This window comes from Sarcophilus harrisii, chromosome 4 (genome assembly GCF_902635505.1).
Source record: "Sarcophilus harrisii chromosome 4, mSarHar1.11, whole genome shotgun sequence".
Lineage (NCBI taxonomy): Eukaryota > Metazoa > Chordata > Mammalia > Dasyuromorphia > Dasyuridae > Sarcophilus > Sarcophilus harrisii.
In genome coordinates, this window is record NC_045429.1 from 265113458 (window position 1) to 265133305 (window position 19848).

A 19848-nucleotide genomic window follows, 5' to 3' on the forward strand; every position below is an offset into this window, starting at 1 on the left:
CTCTAAGATACCACTTCACACACCTGTCAGATTGGCTAAGATGACAGGAAAAATAATGATGATTGTTGGAGGATGTGGGAAAACTGGGACATTGATTCATTGTTGGTGGAGTTGTGAACAATCCAACCATTTGGAAGTAGTTTGGAACCATAAAAAGTTATCAAACTGGATTACCCTTTGATCCAGAGTGTTAATACTGGATTATATCCCGAGATTATAAAGAAGGAAAGGACCTGTATGTGCACGAATGTTTGTGGCAGCCCTTTTTGTAGTGGTAGAAACTGAAACTGAATGATGTCCATGTTGAGAATGGCTGAATAAATTGTGGTATATGAAAATTATGGAATATTACTGTTCTGTAAGAAATGACCAACAGGATGATTTCAGAAAGGCCTGAGAGACTTACACGAACTGATGCTGAGTGAAAGGCAGGACCAGGAGATCATTATATACTTCAACAACAATATAGATGATGACTAGTCCTGATGGATCAGGCCATCCTCAAACAAGATCAACCAAATCATTTCTAATGGAGCAGTAATGAACTGAACTAACTATACCCAGAAAAAGAACTCTGGGAGATGACTAAAACCATTACATTGAATTCCAGTCCCTATTTTATGCACACCTGATCTTATTTCCTTCACAAGCTAATTGTACAATAATTAAAGTCTGATTCTTTTGTACAGCAAAATAATGTTTTGTCATGTATACTTATTGTGTATCTAAGTTATATTTTAATATATTTAAATCTACTGGTCATCCTGCCATCTAGGGGGGGGGGGTAAGAGGTGAAAAATTGGAACAAGAGGTTTGGCAATTGTTAATGCTGTAAAGTTACCCATGTATATATCCTGTAAATTAAAGGCTATTAAATAAAAAATAAAAAAAAAAAGAAAGCTTTGTATATACTTCTCAGTTTGACACATAGAATATTTAAAAAGATATGTATTTAAGTGTCTAGATTTAATAAAATATGTAATTTGTATTGCTTCATCAAGGATACTCTTAAGTGAAACTCGATTTTTTTTAAACCAGCAAGTGGAGGTAAAAAATACAATGATTACTAGAAGTCATTTGTTTGGGGCAGCTAGGTGACCGAGTGGATGTAATATACTGAGTCTGTGTTCAAGAAGACATGAGTTCAAATCCAGCCTCAGACATTTACTAGCTCTGTGACCCTGGGCAAGTCATATCACTGTTTGTCTCAGTTTCTTCATCTGTAAAATAAGCTGGACAAGGAAATGGCAAACCATGCTAGTATTTTTGCCAAGAAAACCCATGAAAAGTCAGATATGATTGAAACGACCAAAAACCAAAAAGTCATTTATTTGGTGCCACTGCCTTGATTCATGCTAAAGCACCTACCATTGTTTTTGCTTTATCAGTAGAAACATTAATGTAGTTATTCTGGAATCCGATTTGAGATTAAAAAAAAAAAGTTAATGTGTCAATTCAATGTCATGAATATTTCAGTACCATTTCTATGTGTTGTCAAGCATTTCATATAAAAGAAGATATTCTTTGATGATAAGATGGTGTTGATACTGGATGAATATGAGCAAAATAACAAGTGTAGCCACATCTGTAAATTCATCCCTTTAGAAGACAAAACTCCACTTTTATAATTGAGATATTAATTAATTCTCCATTTTTGTAGCAAAGTTTTTAATTCACAGGTCATATGGTTTCTGGAATATTGTACTGTTTTACTATAGACATGTGCAATTACTCTGTATATTCATAAAAGAGTGAAAGGGGGAAGTTGCATTTTATTATTATTATTATAGAAATAGTTTTGACTACATGGAGTCCTTGATGAAAGGGTTTTGGGAAACTCCCTATCAACTGATAGGGAGTAAGTTTTGTGGTTGTGTGTTCAACAATTTGTTATATATATATTTTCAGCTACAAAGAAAACTTTTGGGTGTTCATGTACCATACCTTGAGAAGGACTGCTTTAGGTCATGATGTTATTCCACTTAATAGCTCACATTGTTTTTGTGCAAATCAATAACATAATCATCAGTGAACATATTCAAATATACAAATTCACTTAAAAAATTAAATGAAAGCTCTTTGGATTTGGAGGCAGGTAAAATGTGGATTGTCCTACCTCTATGATCTTCAATAAGTTTTATACTGTAATCTCTAAATTGAATTGATTTGATTAGATGATCTGGGTTGTCCTTTCCAGTTCTTATTCTATGATCCTACACAAGATTGTGAAATTTTATTATTTGTAATTTATTTAAAAATGTAAGTACCTATTTACTTTAACAAAATAGTAACACAGACAACCTGTCTTCATGTCTTTTTTCCTGATTTTTTTCCTTCTATTCATTTTCCCCAGACATTTTTAGTCTGTTACATAGTTATAGTCAGTGTACATATTGTTTTGTTCCTGGTTTCATGATAAGTCATTCCATATTTCTTTATTTCCATCATAGTTTCTGTTTCTTATGACAGTAATAATTCATTATATTAATAAATCACAATTATTTAGCTATTTCTCAAAAGTTAAGTTACACATCAGCTGTTTTCAGGGTCTTTTCTGTGGTTATTATGATGAATCATGTTACTAGGAATTTTCTGTATAAATAAGCTCCTTTTTTCTTGTTAGTTACATGCATAGGGTATTGTCATATATCTGACTGGGATAATTGAATCTAAAGATCTGAATAGTTTTGTAAATAATTCCCATTTTCATTAATATCTTGTTGTGAAAAAAACGTACAGATCCAGGAGATAACAGGGTTGAACTCTGTCTCTAACATTTTCTGACTGTAATCATAGCTGGTATCTTTTCTTCTAAGGCTACCTTCCATCCTCTCTGACTTGTATGTACCGATGTATGTATTCATTTTCTTCTCCCATTAGAATATAAGATCTTTTTGCTTTTTATTTTTATGCTTAGCTTTTAATACAGCATCTGTCACAAAGTAGCATTTATAAGTGTGTATTGATTAAACAAGTCATATCCTCTCTTTATCTTGGATTAATACACCCTACCATATCTGCCTGATACTGTGGTTGTATTTTATGCCAAATACTTTGGAAACTAAAAGGATGACACAAGTATAAACGATTACAGTTATCATTGGTAATAATAATATATTTGAAACCAAATGCTTTCTTATAGAGAATTCTTGGATCTCTCAATCTCTATTATGAAGAGCTCTAGTTCTCAATCATTGGAAGGCTACTTTTCAGACCTATGAAGAGGACTTTTTGCTTTTAGGATCTACCTCAGCAGCCTCAGCCTGCTTTGTCTTAGAAAGAAACTTTCTGATGAGCAGGCAGCATTTAGGGCCAGCACAGCTTTTAGCATATTGTTGGAAATAGAGCCACTGGCATAACCTCCAAGTAGAGAACCTGACATATTGATAGGGAGTGGATTTTGTGATTGTGTATTCAACAATTTGTTATATGTGTTTCTCCAGCTACAAGAAAAGAACTGGGATAATCATGCTTAGCTACAGTTCATAAAATCTTTTGTTGTGTGTTTTGATTATTCAGGGAACCATACAGTTTATCAGTTCACAGCCGTCTTTGATAACTGAAGGTTTTATCTGTTTGTTTTGAACAGACAATGATGCAGATGATTTACAAAACTGTAAGGCAAGAAACAAAAGAACTTATGCCTCCCAAATATGCTGTATTAATGCTTTGGGCTTCTTTGTCTAATTCTGTTCCTGTAAGTATATATATTTATATTATTTTTTAAAAGAATAATCAATTGTTGAATGGATGAATGAACATTTGTTATTGAAGTAAAAGAAATACTTCTCCTCTGCCTCTCCCCTTTGACTTTTTACCATTATCATGGTTTACTTTTATTCTTACCAACATTTTTGGTTTATGGCAAAGCCTTCAACAATAAAACAGTCTTTTGGTTCCATAAGTAATAGCAAAGTATAGGAAAAGAGGGCCATGTGAATAGGGACTGATATGAGAAGGAAGACAAAGTATTCTCCTATGTTTGATGTGTAAATGATACTTCCAAAATGCAAGGAATTAATGCTTCTTGCCAGAGAAATAATAATGATATAATAACAACAACAAACATTTAAATGTCACTTATTATGTGTCCGGCATTATGCTATGTGCTTTATAATTATTATCTCATTTGATCTTTAAAATGATCCTAAAAGAAGGATACAATTATTATCCCCATTTTATAGAGAAGGAAACTGAGGCAAGCAGAGATTAAATGATTTGCTCAGTAAGCTAATAAGTATCTGAGGCTAGATTTGAACTTAGAGTTTCCTGACTCCAGGATCAACACTCTATCTATTGCACTATTTAGCCAAAAAAAGAAGTACCTTAACCAAGTCAGTACAAAGAATAGAGTGCCAGAAAGTAGTTAGGAAGACATTTTGGGAAGATTTCAGCAAAAACTGATTAATAAAATAAAGCAAGGCATCATAAAGTTTAAGAGGAGTTTAGAGGTCACTTGGTTTCTAATTACTATTCAGTCATATCTGACTCTTCTTGACCCCATGGACCACAGCATACCAGGTTCTCCTCCATTATTTCTCAATCTGTTGAAACTCATGTTTATTATTTCCATGACACTTTCTATCAATCTCATCATCTGTCATCCCCTTTTTCTTTTTGCCTTCAATATTTCCAAATATCAGGGCCTTTCCCAAAGACCCTAGTCTTCTCGTGTAGCCAAAGTATTTAAGTTTAAGCTTCAATATTTGACATATCAGTAAATAGCCTGAACCACCTAGCTTAGCCCTCTCTTTTATAGATGAGAGGTGCCCAGAGTGAGAGAATCACAGAAATGGAGAATTGGAAGAGACCCAAGCAGCTCCCTATTCCAACCCATATACATAAGAAAATCTTAATGAAACTTAACTAGCCACTGATTGATGACCTCTAAGAAGAGGGAACCTACTAGCTCTTGAGGCAGCCCCCTTCCAGTTTTCTGGAATTCAGTTGTTAAAAAATATTTCCTGACATCAAACCCAGATTGGAATTGTGAACTGATCCAAACATTTTGAGAGCAACCTGGAATTATGCATAAACAATTATTGATCTAGCTAAGTTTACTTTCAAAGATAATTAGGAGAAGAGTAAAAGAAACTATATGTTCCAAAATGTTTATAACATCTCTTGTTATTGTGGCAGAGAACTGGAAATTGCAGGGATGTTCATCAATTGGGAAGTGGTTGAATAAGTTTCAGTATATGATTGAGATGGAATGTTACTGTGCTATAAAAAATGTTGAGTTCAATGATCTTAGAAAAATATGGAAAGACTTGCATGAAATAATGAAGAGCAAAATGAGAAGAACCAAGAGAACACTGTATATAGTATCAGCAATATTGTTTTAAGAATGACTTTGTGGGAAGAAGCCATTTTGACTATTAAAAACATCCAAATTAACTATAAAGGACACATGAAGAAAAGATACTATCTCCATCCAGAAAAAAACTGATAAATATAACTGTGCACAGAATAATTTTACATATAACACATGTTTCTATCTAAAGGTAGCCATCTCTAGGGTGGAGATGGATTGAGGGGAGAAAGAAAAAAGGATAGAAAGAAAAAAATTTATATGATAACTTTATTATAGATTTTAAAAGAATAACAAATTGTTCATAACAGATTCGCAGTTTCATCTGCAATTATCGTTTTTTATTATATGTTATGGAAATGGATGTTTTATTCCATAAATCAAAAATAAAATAAATAATTGTGAAGAAAAAAATTAACCAAAACCAAATTGGTCTCTTTGAAACTTGCACCTATTGGTTCTATCTTCTGGCATCAAGAAAAACTAGTCTGATCTTTCCTCACTATGAAAACCTATCCTATAATTGAAGACAGCTATTAAATTCCAAGTTTTTCTTTCTCCACACTGAAACATGTCAATCAATCTTCATACGACATGGATTCAAGGCCCTTCATCAATCAAACTTTCCTCTAAATGCTCCTGTTTACCAGTGCTATTCTAATATTTATGATGCCAAGAACTGAAAAAAATGCTGTAGTTGAAGTCTGTTGAGGAAGTACTATTTGTCCTTCATTCTCTCTTTTCCAAAATTCTTTTTAATTAATTTATTTAAAATTTAAATACAAAATAGAAAAAATTGCCATTTGCACAGAACATAAGAGAGGATTCAAAATATAAAATAATAAATTTTCATTTCAAAAAAGTGTATATAGTAAATACTACATAATATATTCATAGATATCCATCTTTTCTTTATTTCCCTGTAGGTTTTTTTTTTTCTGCTATGTTCATTTTTGCTTATTCTTTTTTTCTCCTTTCTTCTCCCCTCTCTTCCCCAGGCAGGCTATAGATATATTTGTGTGTGTATGTGCTTGCATATGTATACGTATGTGTACATATACACATGTATGTGTATGTGTGTATATGTATGCATATATGTGCACATAGATATCTACATATATTCATACATGCAAATGTATATACATAGATATATATAATAAATATAGATATTTATGTACATCTATATAAGGTTATACTATGCTTGTTTGTCTTCTGTTTCTCTGAGTTAACATTTCCCTTCTTAGATTCAAGTCTTTACATATTTTTCTAAATCCACCAACTCGTCATTGCCACAGCAATATTCCAACCATATACTATCTAGTTTTAAATAGTTTAAAACATTGATTAATATGGCTGACACAGTGTATTTCCTCTGTTTTTCTCTTTTGATTGAATCTGTTTTAACTTTTATCTGAGATCAATGATTACTACCCCTGCTTTTTTCTAAAATTCTATTCCTGATCATTATTATTATTATTTGTGTGTATTTCTCATTTCCTGTCCCTCCTGACTGCTCTCCTTTACTTCTATTTTGCTATCTTGCCTTGCAATTCCTTAAACTGCCTACACGCATACCTGCAAGGATCCTTTCTTCTCTCCTTTTCCTCCCATCTTTTCCTTCCCTCTTTATCCCATTTCTGTTAATCTATACACTTTATCTCATTCTCATACATCTACACACCCTTCTATACTCCCCTTATATTATTCCTCCCCCTTATTTCTTAATAAATTTAAAAGACTTTTATACCCCTCTGTATCTCTATATCTATTTATCTATCTATCATCTATCATTCCCTTTTAACCCATAACCTGATCTAAGTAAGATTTCAGTACTACCAGCCCTCCCCCATCTATTTCCTCTTTGCCAGTTCTTGTTCTCATGCTTCATTAATATAACCTAATTATTGTTTTTATCTTTTCCTACAGTTTTGCTTTTTAGAATCACATCATAGTCAGCTCTACCCCATATTTCTTTTTAACTACTCACTTATTAATGGCAGTTTTAGACATATGTTTTACATTTCCATGTAAAAAGCATAAACAGTTTGTCCTTACTGAGTTCCTTTGAAATTAATTTTTGGTGTTTGCCTGATATTTCTCTTGGATCTTCTTTGCCAAATTTTCTACTGAGTTCAGGTCTTTTTGCAAGAAGATTCTGAAAGTCTGCCAATTCATTGTATGTCCATTTTTTTTTTTCATTCAGGATTATGACTTTTGTGAGTATGCTATTTTTGGCCATAACTCTACTTCTTTTGCTCTTTGATATATAGTGTTTCAAGATTTGTGGTCTTTTAATGTAGCCACTCTCGAGTCTTATGTGACTCTTTCATATTTGTTTTTTTTATGTCCCTAATGATATTTTCTCCTTGATGAGGTTTCAGAATTCAGCTATGATATTCCTGTAGGATTTCCTTGTAGGATCTCTTTTAGGTGGTGGTCAGTGGATTTTTTTTTTCTATTTCTACTTTCCCCTCTAGTTCTAATACTTTGGGACATTTTTTTTAAATTTCTTACATTATTATATCAAGATTCTTTTGTTGGTCATAACTTTCAGGTGGTCCAATTATTCTTAAGTTTCTTTTCTTGAGTTGTTTTCCAGATCTGATATTTTTCTTATGAGATGTCTCTCATTCTTCTCTTTTTTTCTTTCTTTATGTTTTGTTTTATTACTTTTAGGTCTCATAACTTTTCTAGCTTCTCCTTGCCCAATTCTAGTTTTCAAGGAATCATTTTCTTTCTTAAAGTTTCTGGATTTGATGCCTTGACTTCTAAGTGAATTGGATTTAAGTGAGTCAGAACTTTGCAAAATCATTAACTTTACTCTCTCCTCCAGAGTCAAAGAATAGAGAGATTAATGCTTTTCCTTTCCTAGAAACTTAATATAGCTCCAGGTTGTTCAGTTTTTTGGAATGTCAATTCATCTTAAGCTAGTTGTCCACCAAGACCCCCAGATCTTTTTTTCACAACAACTGATAAAATCATATCTTCCAACACTGTTTTATACTTGTGAAGTTTATTTTTCTCCAGAATTAAAGCTTTATATTTATTCCTTTTGAATGTCATCTTATGAAATTAACTCAATGTTCTAGTACTAAGGGTTCTTAACCAGGAGCCCATAGATTTCCAAAGGGTCTATGGATAAATTTCAGGGAGTCTATGAACTAGGATAGCAAAACAAAACAAAACAAATAATATCCTGAAAGTTTCATTAATGTCTAACTGAAACTTACAATTTAATATTATTCCATCACACTCATATATCATAATTTATTTAGTCTTTTCCCTATTGATATGCTCCTTAATTTTCAGTTCTTTGTTACATAAAGAGAGCTGATATATTATGTTTGTACACATATGTCCTTTCCCTCTCACTATGATCTCTTTGGCTGTAAACCTAATTAATAGTGAGACTACTGGCTTAAGGGTATATACAATTTAGGGACTTTTTGAAAATAGATCCATATTATCTTCAAAACTAGCTGGGGCAGTTCAAAGCTATGCCATTAGTTTTCCTAAAGCCCCTTCACCACTTTCCATTTTCCTTTTTTGTCACTTTGGCCAGTCTGATGGATGTGAAATAGAAGCTCAGTTGTTTCAATTTTCATTTCTCCAATTATTAGTTATTTGGAATATTTTTTCCATTGTTAATAGCTTGATTTCTTCCTTTGTGAACTGCCTATTCACATCATTGGTCCATTTTTAATGTTCACATGGACTGTTTGTACCCTAATTATGGTTCAACCTTTGGAGTTTATATTGACCTGGTCAGCTACAGTTGTATACACTAGACCTTAGTCCCAACATAGTAATATCATTTTGACGACATCATTTTGACTCTCTTTGAACAGTAACCAAAAGGACAATAACCAATCTTTATCCTTTAACTAAGAGGAATTTTTCTTATCCCTTAACAATAACAATAGCAACCATCATTTATTTAAGATTTGCAAAGGGTTTTGCAATATAGTGTCCTATTTGATCCTTACAATAACCTTATCAAGAAGATACTGTTACTATATCCATTTTATAGATAAGGAAACAGAGACTAAGAGGTGCTAAGTAATTTGTCCAGCAATGTATATATCTGAAATAGGCTTTGAACTTAGATATTCCTGTTTCCAAGTTAAATCTTCAGTTCTCTCTTCCATCTAATTGCTTCAAGTCTTTCAGTCTCCATGGGTCTTAAGTTTTCTCACTTAAGAAATAAACAGTGATCTTTAAATCCTCTACCAACTCTATACTTTTTATTTTTTCTAATCTACATAATACATATAAAAGAAAACCCGTAATTATATTTTTATCCGTTACCTTAATTATCTATAAAATTGTCTCTTTTTTCTGTCACTTTGTAGAAAAATATTCAGATATGATTTCTGCAAAATCCTTCCATGTGTCTCTTTAAAAATGAACATAGTAATAATAGTAATTCTTCCTCTTGACCACAGAGGGGAGTACTGGACTCAATTTAAATTGTATATTTCAGTTTCATAAAGGAAAAGAAAAAAGAACAACTCACAATAACTTCATTTGAACTTTTCCAGAATAATCTCAGGGAAATGAAGACCACTTCTGCCTTCCTAAATTACTTTTTTATTTCAGAACAACATTTTTTATAGCTAATAAAAATTTTCAGAAGTTTTTGTTTGTTTTTTGTTTGTGTTTTTTTTTTTAACTTATAGCAAAAGAAGCACAGGAGTTAATAGTCAGAAAGTCTGGATTTGAGTTTTGATCTCTGAAAACACTTAGGCTAGATAGTTGCAGGCATAACATAAACTTGTAGAATTACAGTTCTTAAATCTTAGAGGACATCTACTTAAATTCACACTTGAACAGGAATCTTGATGACATTCTTGTAAAGTAGTCATCCAGTCTCTATTTGAAGACTTCCCAGTGAATGGAACTCACTAACTTCTGAGAAACTTCTGTATACTTTTTAAGTATACACAATACTTAAGATATATTTCCTATAGAACCATTTTTTCCATTTAATAATATTTTTCCATACACATAAAGATAATTTTTAAAATTCATTTTTGTAAGATTTTGAGTTCCAATTTTTTTTCCCTATCCCCTATCCAAGACAGCAAGGACTTAGGTTATATATATACAATCATGGTAAACATATTTCTACATTAGTCATGTTGTAAAATAAGAATCATAGCAGAAGGGAAAAGCCATGAGAAAGAAAAAAAATAACAAAAATAGTGAAAATTCTTTTCTGGATGTGAGTAGCATTTTCCATCACAAGTCTTTTGGAATTGTATGGAACCAAATTGTGCAGCCCTTCTGTATTATCTATACAGTAGTCATTATTCTATCCTGTATGGCCAAGGAAAACAAACTTTCATGTAACCCTTTAACTACCTGAGTACAGCAATTCTGTCCTTCATCCCAAAGCGTCTTTTCTTCAAACTAAGCACTCTTGGTTATTTTAGCCAGTTTTTGATTTTCATACTTTAGTGTTTCCTCATCAATTTTCTTATCTTCTGGATATAATTCTACTTGTCAATATCCTTCCTAAAACATGGTACCTAAAATTGAATGCACTTCACAATGTAAATTCAGTGAGACTATAACATCCCCTATTTTGGATGTGGGGAGGTTAAGGATTAGGAATAGGGATGGTCCAAACTTGTGATTTTGTTGGTACAAGGAACTCCAGAATGAGAAAATTCTTGGTGCCTGTCCTTCAATTTGTGGTTTTAAAGTTACCATTGAGAAGTAAAGTGGGGGCACCTAGAGGCACAGTGTATAGAGCACCAGCCCTGTAGTCATGAGGACCTGAGTTCAAATCTGACCTGAGACACTTAACCCTTGCCTAGTGGGCAAGTCACAATCCCAACTGCCTCAGAGAGAGACAGAAACAGAGAAAGACAGAGACAGAGACACACTGAGAGAGAGTGACAGACAGACAGAGAGAGAGAGAGAAGTAAAGTGATTTTTCCAGTACATTGTTTTTGTCCTTTATTGTTAAAGAGGACCAATGACAACAGCAGGTGATGTCTTGACTCCTGCATGAATTGGATTTAAGTGAGGAAGAGTGGAACAGCCTCATTCTCTCAAAGTCATTGAAATCCAGTGGAAGGAGAAAAGGCAGAGTGAGTGGTGATGGATGTGGATCCAGTGCATGATCTTGCCATCTTTGCTCTTTGACCAAGCCCTAAGCACTTCCCAGTACCTGCTTCAGCCATCTTTACAACCACTGGATCAAATTGCCCTCATCTGCCCGTTCCACCACACAAAGTCTTCACATGCTTAGAGTAGATGATTTTATCAGGGTATGGCTGCAGTGCATGCTGTAGCTTCTTGGAGCCACAGGTAGAGTTGGATGAATCAAGTAGACATCAAATATGGCTGAATACATGACCATTATGTTTCAGAGGAAAGACCTAAACAGAGATCCTCTCTGACTTTGAGAGTTGCTCCCTGTTGTGCCAAACTGACTGTCTGATTCTAGATCTCTGATTCTATTAATATAACACATGAGCCCCAAGCCTCCATGCTACTTTCTGGTGTGGAGGTGACCCTGGTTCTTCAAAGCCATGCCAGGAGAACACATGATGTCTCAGGTCCTACTAAGTTGGGAAGACTGTGTTTGGGTCCGGGGACAAACTATATTTTATCTGAGAATCAGCTTAGCTACAATAATGTTAACATTTCTGAGTTTCAGTTTCTCAATTTGTGAAATAGTTGTACTATGTCTATCACGGCAGCAAATCGTAAGTTAGAACTATATCTAAATACTATGATTATAACAAATTATATTAATATAAATTATAACAAAATATATAATATAATGTTTGTAAAGTATAACAAAATTATGACATATCAACATAAAAATACTAATAAAAGTGTTAAAGTATAAAAGTAATTATATTAAATAATAAATAAGTAATAAGTAATAAAACATTAGTATTAGTATTGGGAAGAAGTTACAGTTGCCATTAATTTGATACAGATAATCTTTCCAATTACAATACAAAATATGTTCATACTCGTGTGATCCTATACAAATTACTTAAATTATGTTTGTCACAGTTTTCTCAAATGAAAAAAATATTATAGTAATTATAGCAGTTTCCATGCCACATATCTCCTTCCCCCGCCCCAAACCATTGCAATTTAAGTTTTTAACCTACTTTTTTTTCCTTCTTTTTAAGGTTGCATATTGGACAATTGCTTTTATTCTTTATCATCCTTCTGTTTACAAGAACCTTATGGAAGGCATAACTTCTGTGTTTGGTGAAGCAGGTACAAAATCATAACTAGTTAATAATGGAAAACTTTTTGATGCTGGTGTCGTTTGCTTATTTTAAGTTTTACTATGCCACACAAGAGACACAATCCAGAAAATCCTTGTACAAGGGGTCCCAGTGTGGTATAGCAGAAAGAGATCTGAACCTAAGGGTAAATGTTCAAGGCCTATCTCTGAAGCTTTCTACAAAGATGATTTTGTTATTCTCTCTGTGTCTCTGTTTCTTCATTTATAAAATGAAAGCATTAGATGAATTGTAGAGTCCCTTATTCTGACTGTGTGATCCCTTTGACTACCACCCCCAGAATATTACCCAAGAGCTTATTACAACTAATAGAACCTGTTATTCTACTTTCATAATTCATTGATGCTTAACAGAAGGAAAAGATAGTTTAACTTTGTTAATATGATATCATCTATCATCTTTTACCTGAGTTTTGTTGCCTATTAATGTATAATTCTTATTTATAATTTATACTGTTATAGCCATCATAAATAGGTTCTTTCATATTTGGGAGGGTGGTAAGGCAATTTGGGGTTGTGACTTGTCCAGAGTCACAGAGCTAGTAATTTTTAAGTGTCTGAGTTTTAAGTTGGATTTGAACTTAGGTCCTTCTGACTCCAGGGATGATGCTCTTTCCATTGCTCCACTTAAACTGCTCCCGAGATCGTTTTTTAACTCTACTTTTTACCCTTTGCTTCACAGAAAATGCATCTTTCTGTGTTTCTCTGAATTCTTCATATAACACTTATTAAAGACCTATTTTTATAAACTATTTACATAATCAAATGAGATATATTTGTAAAACACTTAGCACAGTGCTTGGCACATAGTTTAGTTGTTTTTATACGTATTCCCTTGTTTTTCTTCTTTTTTATAAGAGTGCTATCACTTTTGGTAAATCTGCATAATTGAAAATGTTATTTAAAATTCCTTATGTCTTTCTCCACAAATTTCCTGAAAAAAATAGTTTATCAGTAGTTAAGGCATAAAATAATGATATCTGTTTTAGATTTCAAAGTGACTCAGTTCAGTTTTTATTCTATATTTCTTTGCCTAAAGTTGGGGCCTAGGAAAAATCTCCTTTCTTTACATGGTCATGGTATATGAGGCAGGCCTAGGATTAGGTACAGTTGTCCTTATACCAGCTTAAGAAAAAAGATATTTTAAGTTAAAAAGATCAATTTCTATATTCATGTGCATAGTAAATGAGAATTGTTTGGTTGACATTGAATTTGAAAATAATTTATGCTTTGAAAAGGATATACTACAACAAAAAAAACCTTGACTATTCCCTGTGGAAATAATATGCTCCCTTCTCACCTGAATCTCTCAGAATTCCTTTTTTCAAAACTTTCTGGTGACACAGTTGACCTGAAGCCTTTGCAGATTCCCCCTTTCATTTATCTTTCACTTATTTATACATATTTTGTCTATATGTATGCATATGCTATGTTCCCCAATAGAGTATAATCTCCTTGAGGACATGGACATTTTTCCTTTTGTCTTTGTAACTCCAATTCTTAGCACAATGTCTGACCTAGAATCCATACTTAATAAGTGCTTGCTGATTAAGTATATGTTATTTTCCAGATAACTCTTTATTAGGCTATGGAGTTGCAGAGACAGAAATGAAGAAAAGGATCTTATATTCTGTGGTGGAAATCACAAGAATTTTTGACATAATGGTTACCCCACAAATGAGAGTTGTGATATTTTTTTAAGAAAAAGACTCATTTAATCAGAATGCCAAGAAGATTGCCATCAGAATTGGTGGCAGAGTTAACAGGAACTCATGAATGACAAATTTTAGAAACGGTTTATGATGGTAGCTTTGGAAATTGTGACACTTTTTTTTCCTAACCTACTTGCACTTCTATTTTTTAAAAATAGCTTTTTATTTACAAGTTATATGCATGGGTAATTTTACAGCATTGACAATTGCCAAACCTTTTCTTTCAATTTTTCCCCTTCTTCCCCCCACTCATCCCCTAGATGGCAGGATGACCAATACATGTTAAATATATTAAAGTATAAATTAGAAATCCAAAATAAGTAAACATGACCAAACCATTATTTTGCTGTACAAAAAGAATAGGACTCTGAAATAGTGTACAACTAGCCTGTGAAGGAAATAAAAAATGCAGGCAGGCAAAAATATAGGGACTAGGAATTCAATGTAATGGTTCTTTGGCTGGGTATAGCTGGTTCAGTTCATTACTGCTCCATTGGAACTGATTTGGTTCATCTCATTGCTGAAGATGGCCAGGCCCATCAGAATTGATCATCATATAGTATTGTTGTTGAAGTATATAATGATCTCCTGGTCCTGCTCATTTCACTTAGCATCGGGTCGTGTAAGTCTCTCCAGGCCTTTCTGAAATCATCCTATTGGTCATTTCTTACTGAACAATAATATTCCATAATATTCATATATCACAATTTATTCAGCCATTCTCCAATTGATGGGTATCTACTCAGTTTCCAGTTTCTGGCCACTACTAAGAGGGCTCCCACAAACATTTGTGCATATACAGGTCCCTTTCCCTTCTTTATGATCTCTTTGGGATATAAGCCCACCTACTTGCACTTCTAAAGTGGCCAGGAGCATTCAAATGTGGTCTGCAAATATAAAAGGGATGAGGAAATGAAGTTTTAGTTATTTGCATCATAAACCACAGTTTGAGAGTTCATTCATTAAATATCTGTGTGCAGGACATTATGCTAGGTATTAGGGAAAATATAATATATAGACCAAATTCAAACTATTCTCTCATGCAATTTATAATCTAAAAGTGTCATTAGGCAACTAGCTAATGCAGTGTGTAGAGTTCTGGACCTGGAGTTTGGAATATGAGTTCAGATTTGGTCTCATTCATTTAATAGCTTTGTGACCCCGGTCCTCACTTAATTTATGTCTGCCTTGTACATAGTAGTCACTTAGCAGATGATTGCTGACTCTGGGTCTAATTTTGTAAGGCAATTTGCAAACTTTAAGGTACTATAGAAATATTAGTTATTGTAATTAATCACCACAGGTAATTTGAATACTCATGCATGTATAATTTCATCAGTGTGAGTTTTCCTTCCTTGGATGCAGATCAAAATCCATCCATTTATACCCGGCCTGTGGTACCATTCTCTATTTCTTCTAATAATAAGTTCACTCATTTGGGGTTCACTGAACATGTTTTCCAAATGCTAGTGGCCTTTCTTACTGTTATTATATGAGAGCATTATAAATTAAGAGATTATTCAGTGTCTTCCATCAGTTATCTCTTGCTCTCTCTTTGGGCATTCAAATTTTTTTGATGATTTACTTTACACAGAGAAGGAGGAAATAAGATGGAAAGAGCAATGACTTGGAAGTAAGAGGACCTAAGTTCTACTACTAAGAGACCAAGTCACTTTACCTCCTTTGCTAGAGATTCCTTACCTGTAAAATGAAAGATGATCGGCCACTAAGACCCTTTCAGTTCTAAACCTATAACATCTTGCTTTTAGAATGTTTCTTTTTCATATTTTTTTTATTTGTAGTCTTGCAGATAACTCATAGTCAACATGAACCTCTGTGCAGATCTTCAGAGACCATTGTTTTCTTTGATTCACAGCTGGAGGTGTGTTGTGGAATGTTTAATAACCAGCTCTGAAAATATATGCATAATATATTTTAAGGCATTATTTTCCTTAATAATTTTTTCCTTAATAATAGCTTTTTATTTTTAAAATATATGCAAACATATTTTCAATATTTATCCTTGTAAAACTTTGTGTTCCAGATTTTTCTCCCTTCTTTCCTCCCATCTTTCTCCTAGACAGCAAGTAATCCAATATGTGTTAAACATATGTAATTCTACTATACTTATTTGAACATTTATCATGCTGCACAAAAAAAAAAATCAGATCAAAAAGGAAAAAGTGAAAGAGAAAAAAGTAAGCAAATTCCAACAAAAATGGTGAAAATACTATGTTGTGATCCACACTCAGTACCCACAGTTCTCTTTCTGGATGCAGATGGTTCTCTCTATCACAAATCTATTGAATTGGCCTGAATCACCTTATTTGGTGAAAAGAGCCTTGTCCACCAAAGTTGATCACATAATCTTGTTATAACATTGTGTACAATGTTCTCTTTGTTCTGCTCACTTAACTTAGCATCAGTTCATGTAAATCTCTCTAGGCTTTTCTGTAATCATCCTGCTGATCATTTCTTATACAACAGTAATATTCCATAACTTATTCAGCCATTCCCCAACTGATGAACATCTACTCATTAATCTGCATTATTAATGTTTTCTCTATCAATTTCTTAAGTCTAGACAATTAACAAAACAAAATAAAAATCAAGCCCTGGTTTGTATGTTTGCCCCTTTCTGGGACATAGGAGCCCATATACTTCCCTGTAAAACCATATAACTAAAATGGTTGTAAATAAAAAGATGGGGTTTTGTTTCATGAAGATCCTAAGGTCATTCTAAAAGTTTCTCAGTTTCTTAAAGACAATCCAGCCTGTTCATCTACTTAACTTGTGAAACAGAAAATAATGAATAGTGAAACAATGAAAAAGAAATAGGTCAAGGGTGAGAATTGAACTCATTTGCAGACATATTGAATTTAAGGGTGCAGTGGGACAAAGTAGAACTATCTTTTTAGGTAATCTGAAATACAGATCTAGCTATAGTGAATAATTAAGATGTTTCTGACACTTCTCAGGAAGTCAGGAAGGGCCTTGCCAAAATATTTTAGCCCTTTCCTGTTTTCTTGGCTAGATCTCTATTAGGTACTAAGATTAGGATAGTTAATTATTGTAGATCCTGAACATTTTGTTTCTGTATTTCCAAATTAAATATGATCTGTATGATTTAGTATGTGCTTTGAGACAGTGTTGATCCTTCTCCAACTTGTACTTCATACACTCCCCTTTCATGTTCCACAAGTTAGATTTTTTATTTGAGAGAGTATTGTATGTGTAAGAGTCTCCAAATTTTCTGCAATTATCATTTGTTGAGTTAGCAGAAACATAGCATATAACTCTTGATTAGTGTCTAGAGATCCTAAGCATTTCAGATGTTGCTTACCTTTGCAGTTTAGAGCTAATGAATCTAGCTAATTGGTGATGATCCTTGAAAGGGATATAGTACTTTTACTTGCATAAAATTAATGTGGATTAAAGTGGGAAGGATATTTTCAAGTTCACTGAGCATGATGTGCTTTGTCATGAGGTTATATTTGAGAATATCTAGGTACTAGCTATATTGGTTTTATCTTTAATTGGTAAGCTAGTCAAATGTCATGTAGAATTTGGTCTATGAAACCAAATCTGATAGCCAGAATAATTTTATCATCTTCTTATATCATGAAGTGAGTTATATATTTATTTTTTTAGCTTTAAATATGTGCCAATATCTTTTTTTATTAAAAAAGCTGTACATCAACAAAATAAATCCTTCCATATACAGCATAACACAAAGAAGGATTTGCATGACACCACAAATCTCTATTATGCAGCTTGCTTTTCTTTTTTAAGTATATAATAAATTTGGTATTTTACTTTCAAAGCTGTTCTAGTTTTTGTGATTCCTTCTGGTCTTCCTTGTATTCTCTTTTGTGCATTTCAAAAATAATGTTTCAGTGATTTTCTTTTCATTTTCTTTCATTTTTTTGGCAATGCTATATCTAATTCCCCAGATCTTCCCTGTTTCCTTACTCCTCCATTCCAATTTAGAAAAAGAAGAACAAAAATCTTATAACAAATGATGATGAGCAAGCAAAAATAATGACCACATTGGCTATCTCCAACAATGTGTGTTTCATTCTGTAATTTGAGGTGCTAAAATTTGTGTCAAGTAACTACCATACTTGATCAATCTTTTGGAATGGTGGTTGCTCATTGACTGCATTCATCAGTGTTTTTAAGTCTCTCAAAGCTTTTTGTCCTGTTGTTATTGTATAAGTTGTTTTTGGCCTACTTTTGCTCCTTTCACTCTCTTCTTAACCCTTTACAATCCAACTTCTATTCTCATCAATCAGCTAGAATTGCTCTCTCTAAAGTTACCAGTGATCTCTTAATTGCCAAATCCCATTTTGGCAATTTCTCAATTCTCATACTTCTTGATCTGCTGTTAGCCTTTAACAGTTAATGACTCCTCCTTGATATTCTTTTCTCTCTAGGTTTTTGGGACATCTCCTGCTTCTCTCCCTACTTATCTGGCCCTTCCTCATTCTCCTGTTCTGGATCCTTGCCCTTTAATCATAGGTGCCTCACAGGGCTCTCCTGGCCTTCTTCTCGTACTACTTCAGTTGCTGATATCTATGTTGATGATGTGCAATCCACATAGACTACCATAACCTTTCTTTCTTTTGTCTCCAACTGCCTTTCAGATATCTTGAACTAGATTTAAAGATTTAAACTCAAGGTAGCCCCAAACTGAACTCATTATCTTTCCTTCTAGAATTCAACTCCTTTTTCCCCCTATTACTATTAAGAATAACTATCCTCTTAATCCTTCAGTCTTGTATCCTAGGTATAATCTTTGATTATTGACTATCTAATCATCTCCCTATCCAATCTGTTTTAATGGCCAGTTAATTTCATCTTCATATCATGTCTCAAATATATCCCCTTCCCTTCTCTGCTACTGTTACCACTCCAGTATAAGCCCCCCATCATCTCATGCCCAGATTATTGAACAAGACTGCGGGTGGGTCTGATTGCCTCAACTTTCTCCCCATTCCAATCTATCCTCCAGTTGGTAGCCAAAATGATTTTTCCAAAATTTAGCAGTTATATTCCTGTGTGTTTTTCATGTAAAATCTATTTGAGGTGATGATTGTTGGATTTTTCTATTTCTACTTTATCCTCATGTTTTATCACTTCAGGACAATTTTCTTTTATTATTTTTTGCATTATTGTGTCAATGTTCTTTTTTTGGTCACAGCTTTCAGGTAGTAAAATTATTCTAATATTTTCTCTTTTTTGATTTGCTTTCTAGATCTGTTGTTTTTCTTATAAAATGTTTCACATCTTGTTTTATTTTTTAATTCTTTATATTTTGTTTTGTTATCTCTTGGTCTCATAGATTTATTGGAGAATTTTTTCCTTTTTTTTTTTTCTTTTTTCCTTTATTTTTTTTTATTTTATTTTATTTTATTTTTTATTTAATAGCCTTTTATTTACAGGATATATGCATGGGTAACTTTACAGCATTAACAATTGCCAAACCTCTTGTTCCAATTTTTCACCTCTTACCCCCCACCCCCTCCCCTAGATGGCAGGATGAC

The 19848-nt window shown here is 33.1% G+C and overlaps 1 protein-coding gene across 1 annotated transcript in view; it reads left to right on the forward strand.

The window, feature by feature from the left end:
* LOC100919523 (24-hydroxycholesterol 7-alpha-hydroxylase) overlaps positions 1-19848 on the forward strand; it is a 137111-nt gene that overhangs the window by 47390 nt on the left and 69873 nt on the right. The window contains exons 6-7 of the mRNA XM_003769128.3: positions 3590-3697; positions 12472-12562. Of these exons, the coding sequence (XP_003769176.1) occupies positions 3590-3697; positions 12472-12562 (199 nt within the window). The remainder of the gene's footprint in view (positions 1-3589; positions 3698-12471; positions 12563-19848) is intronic.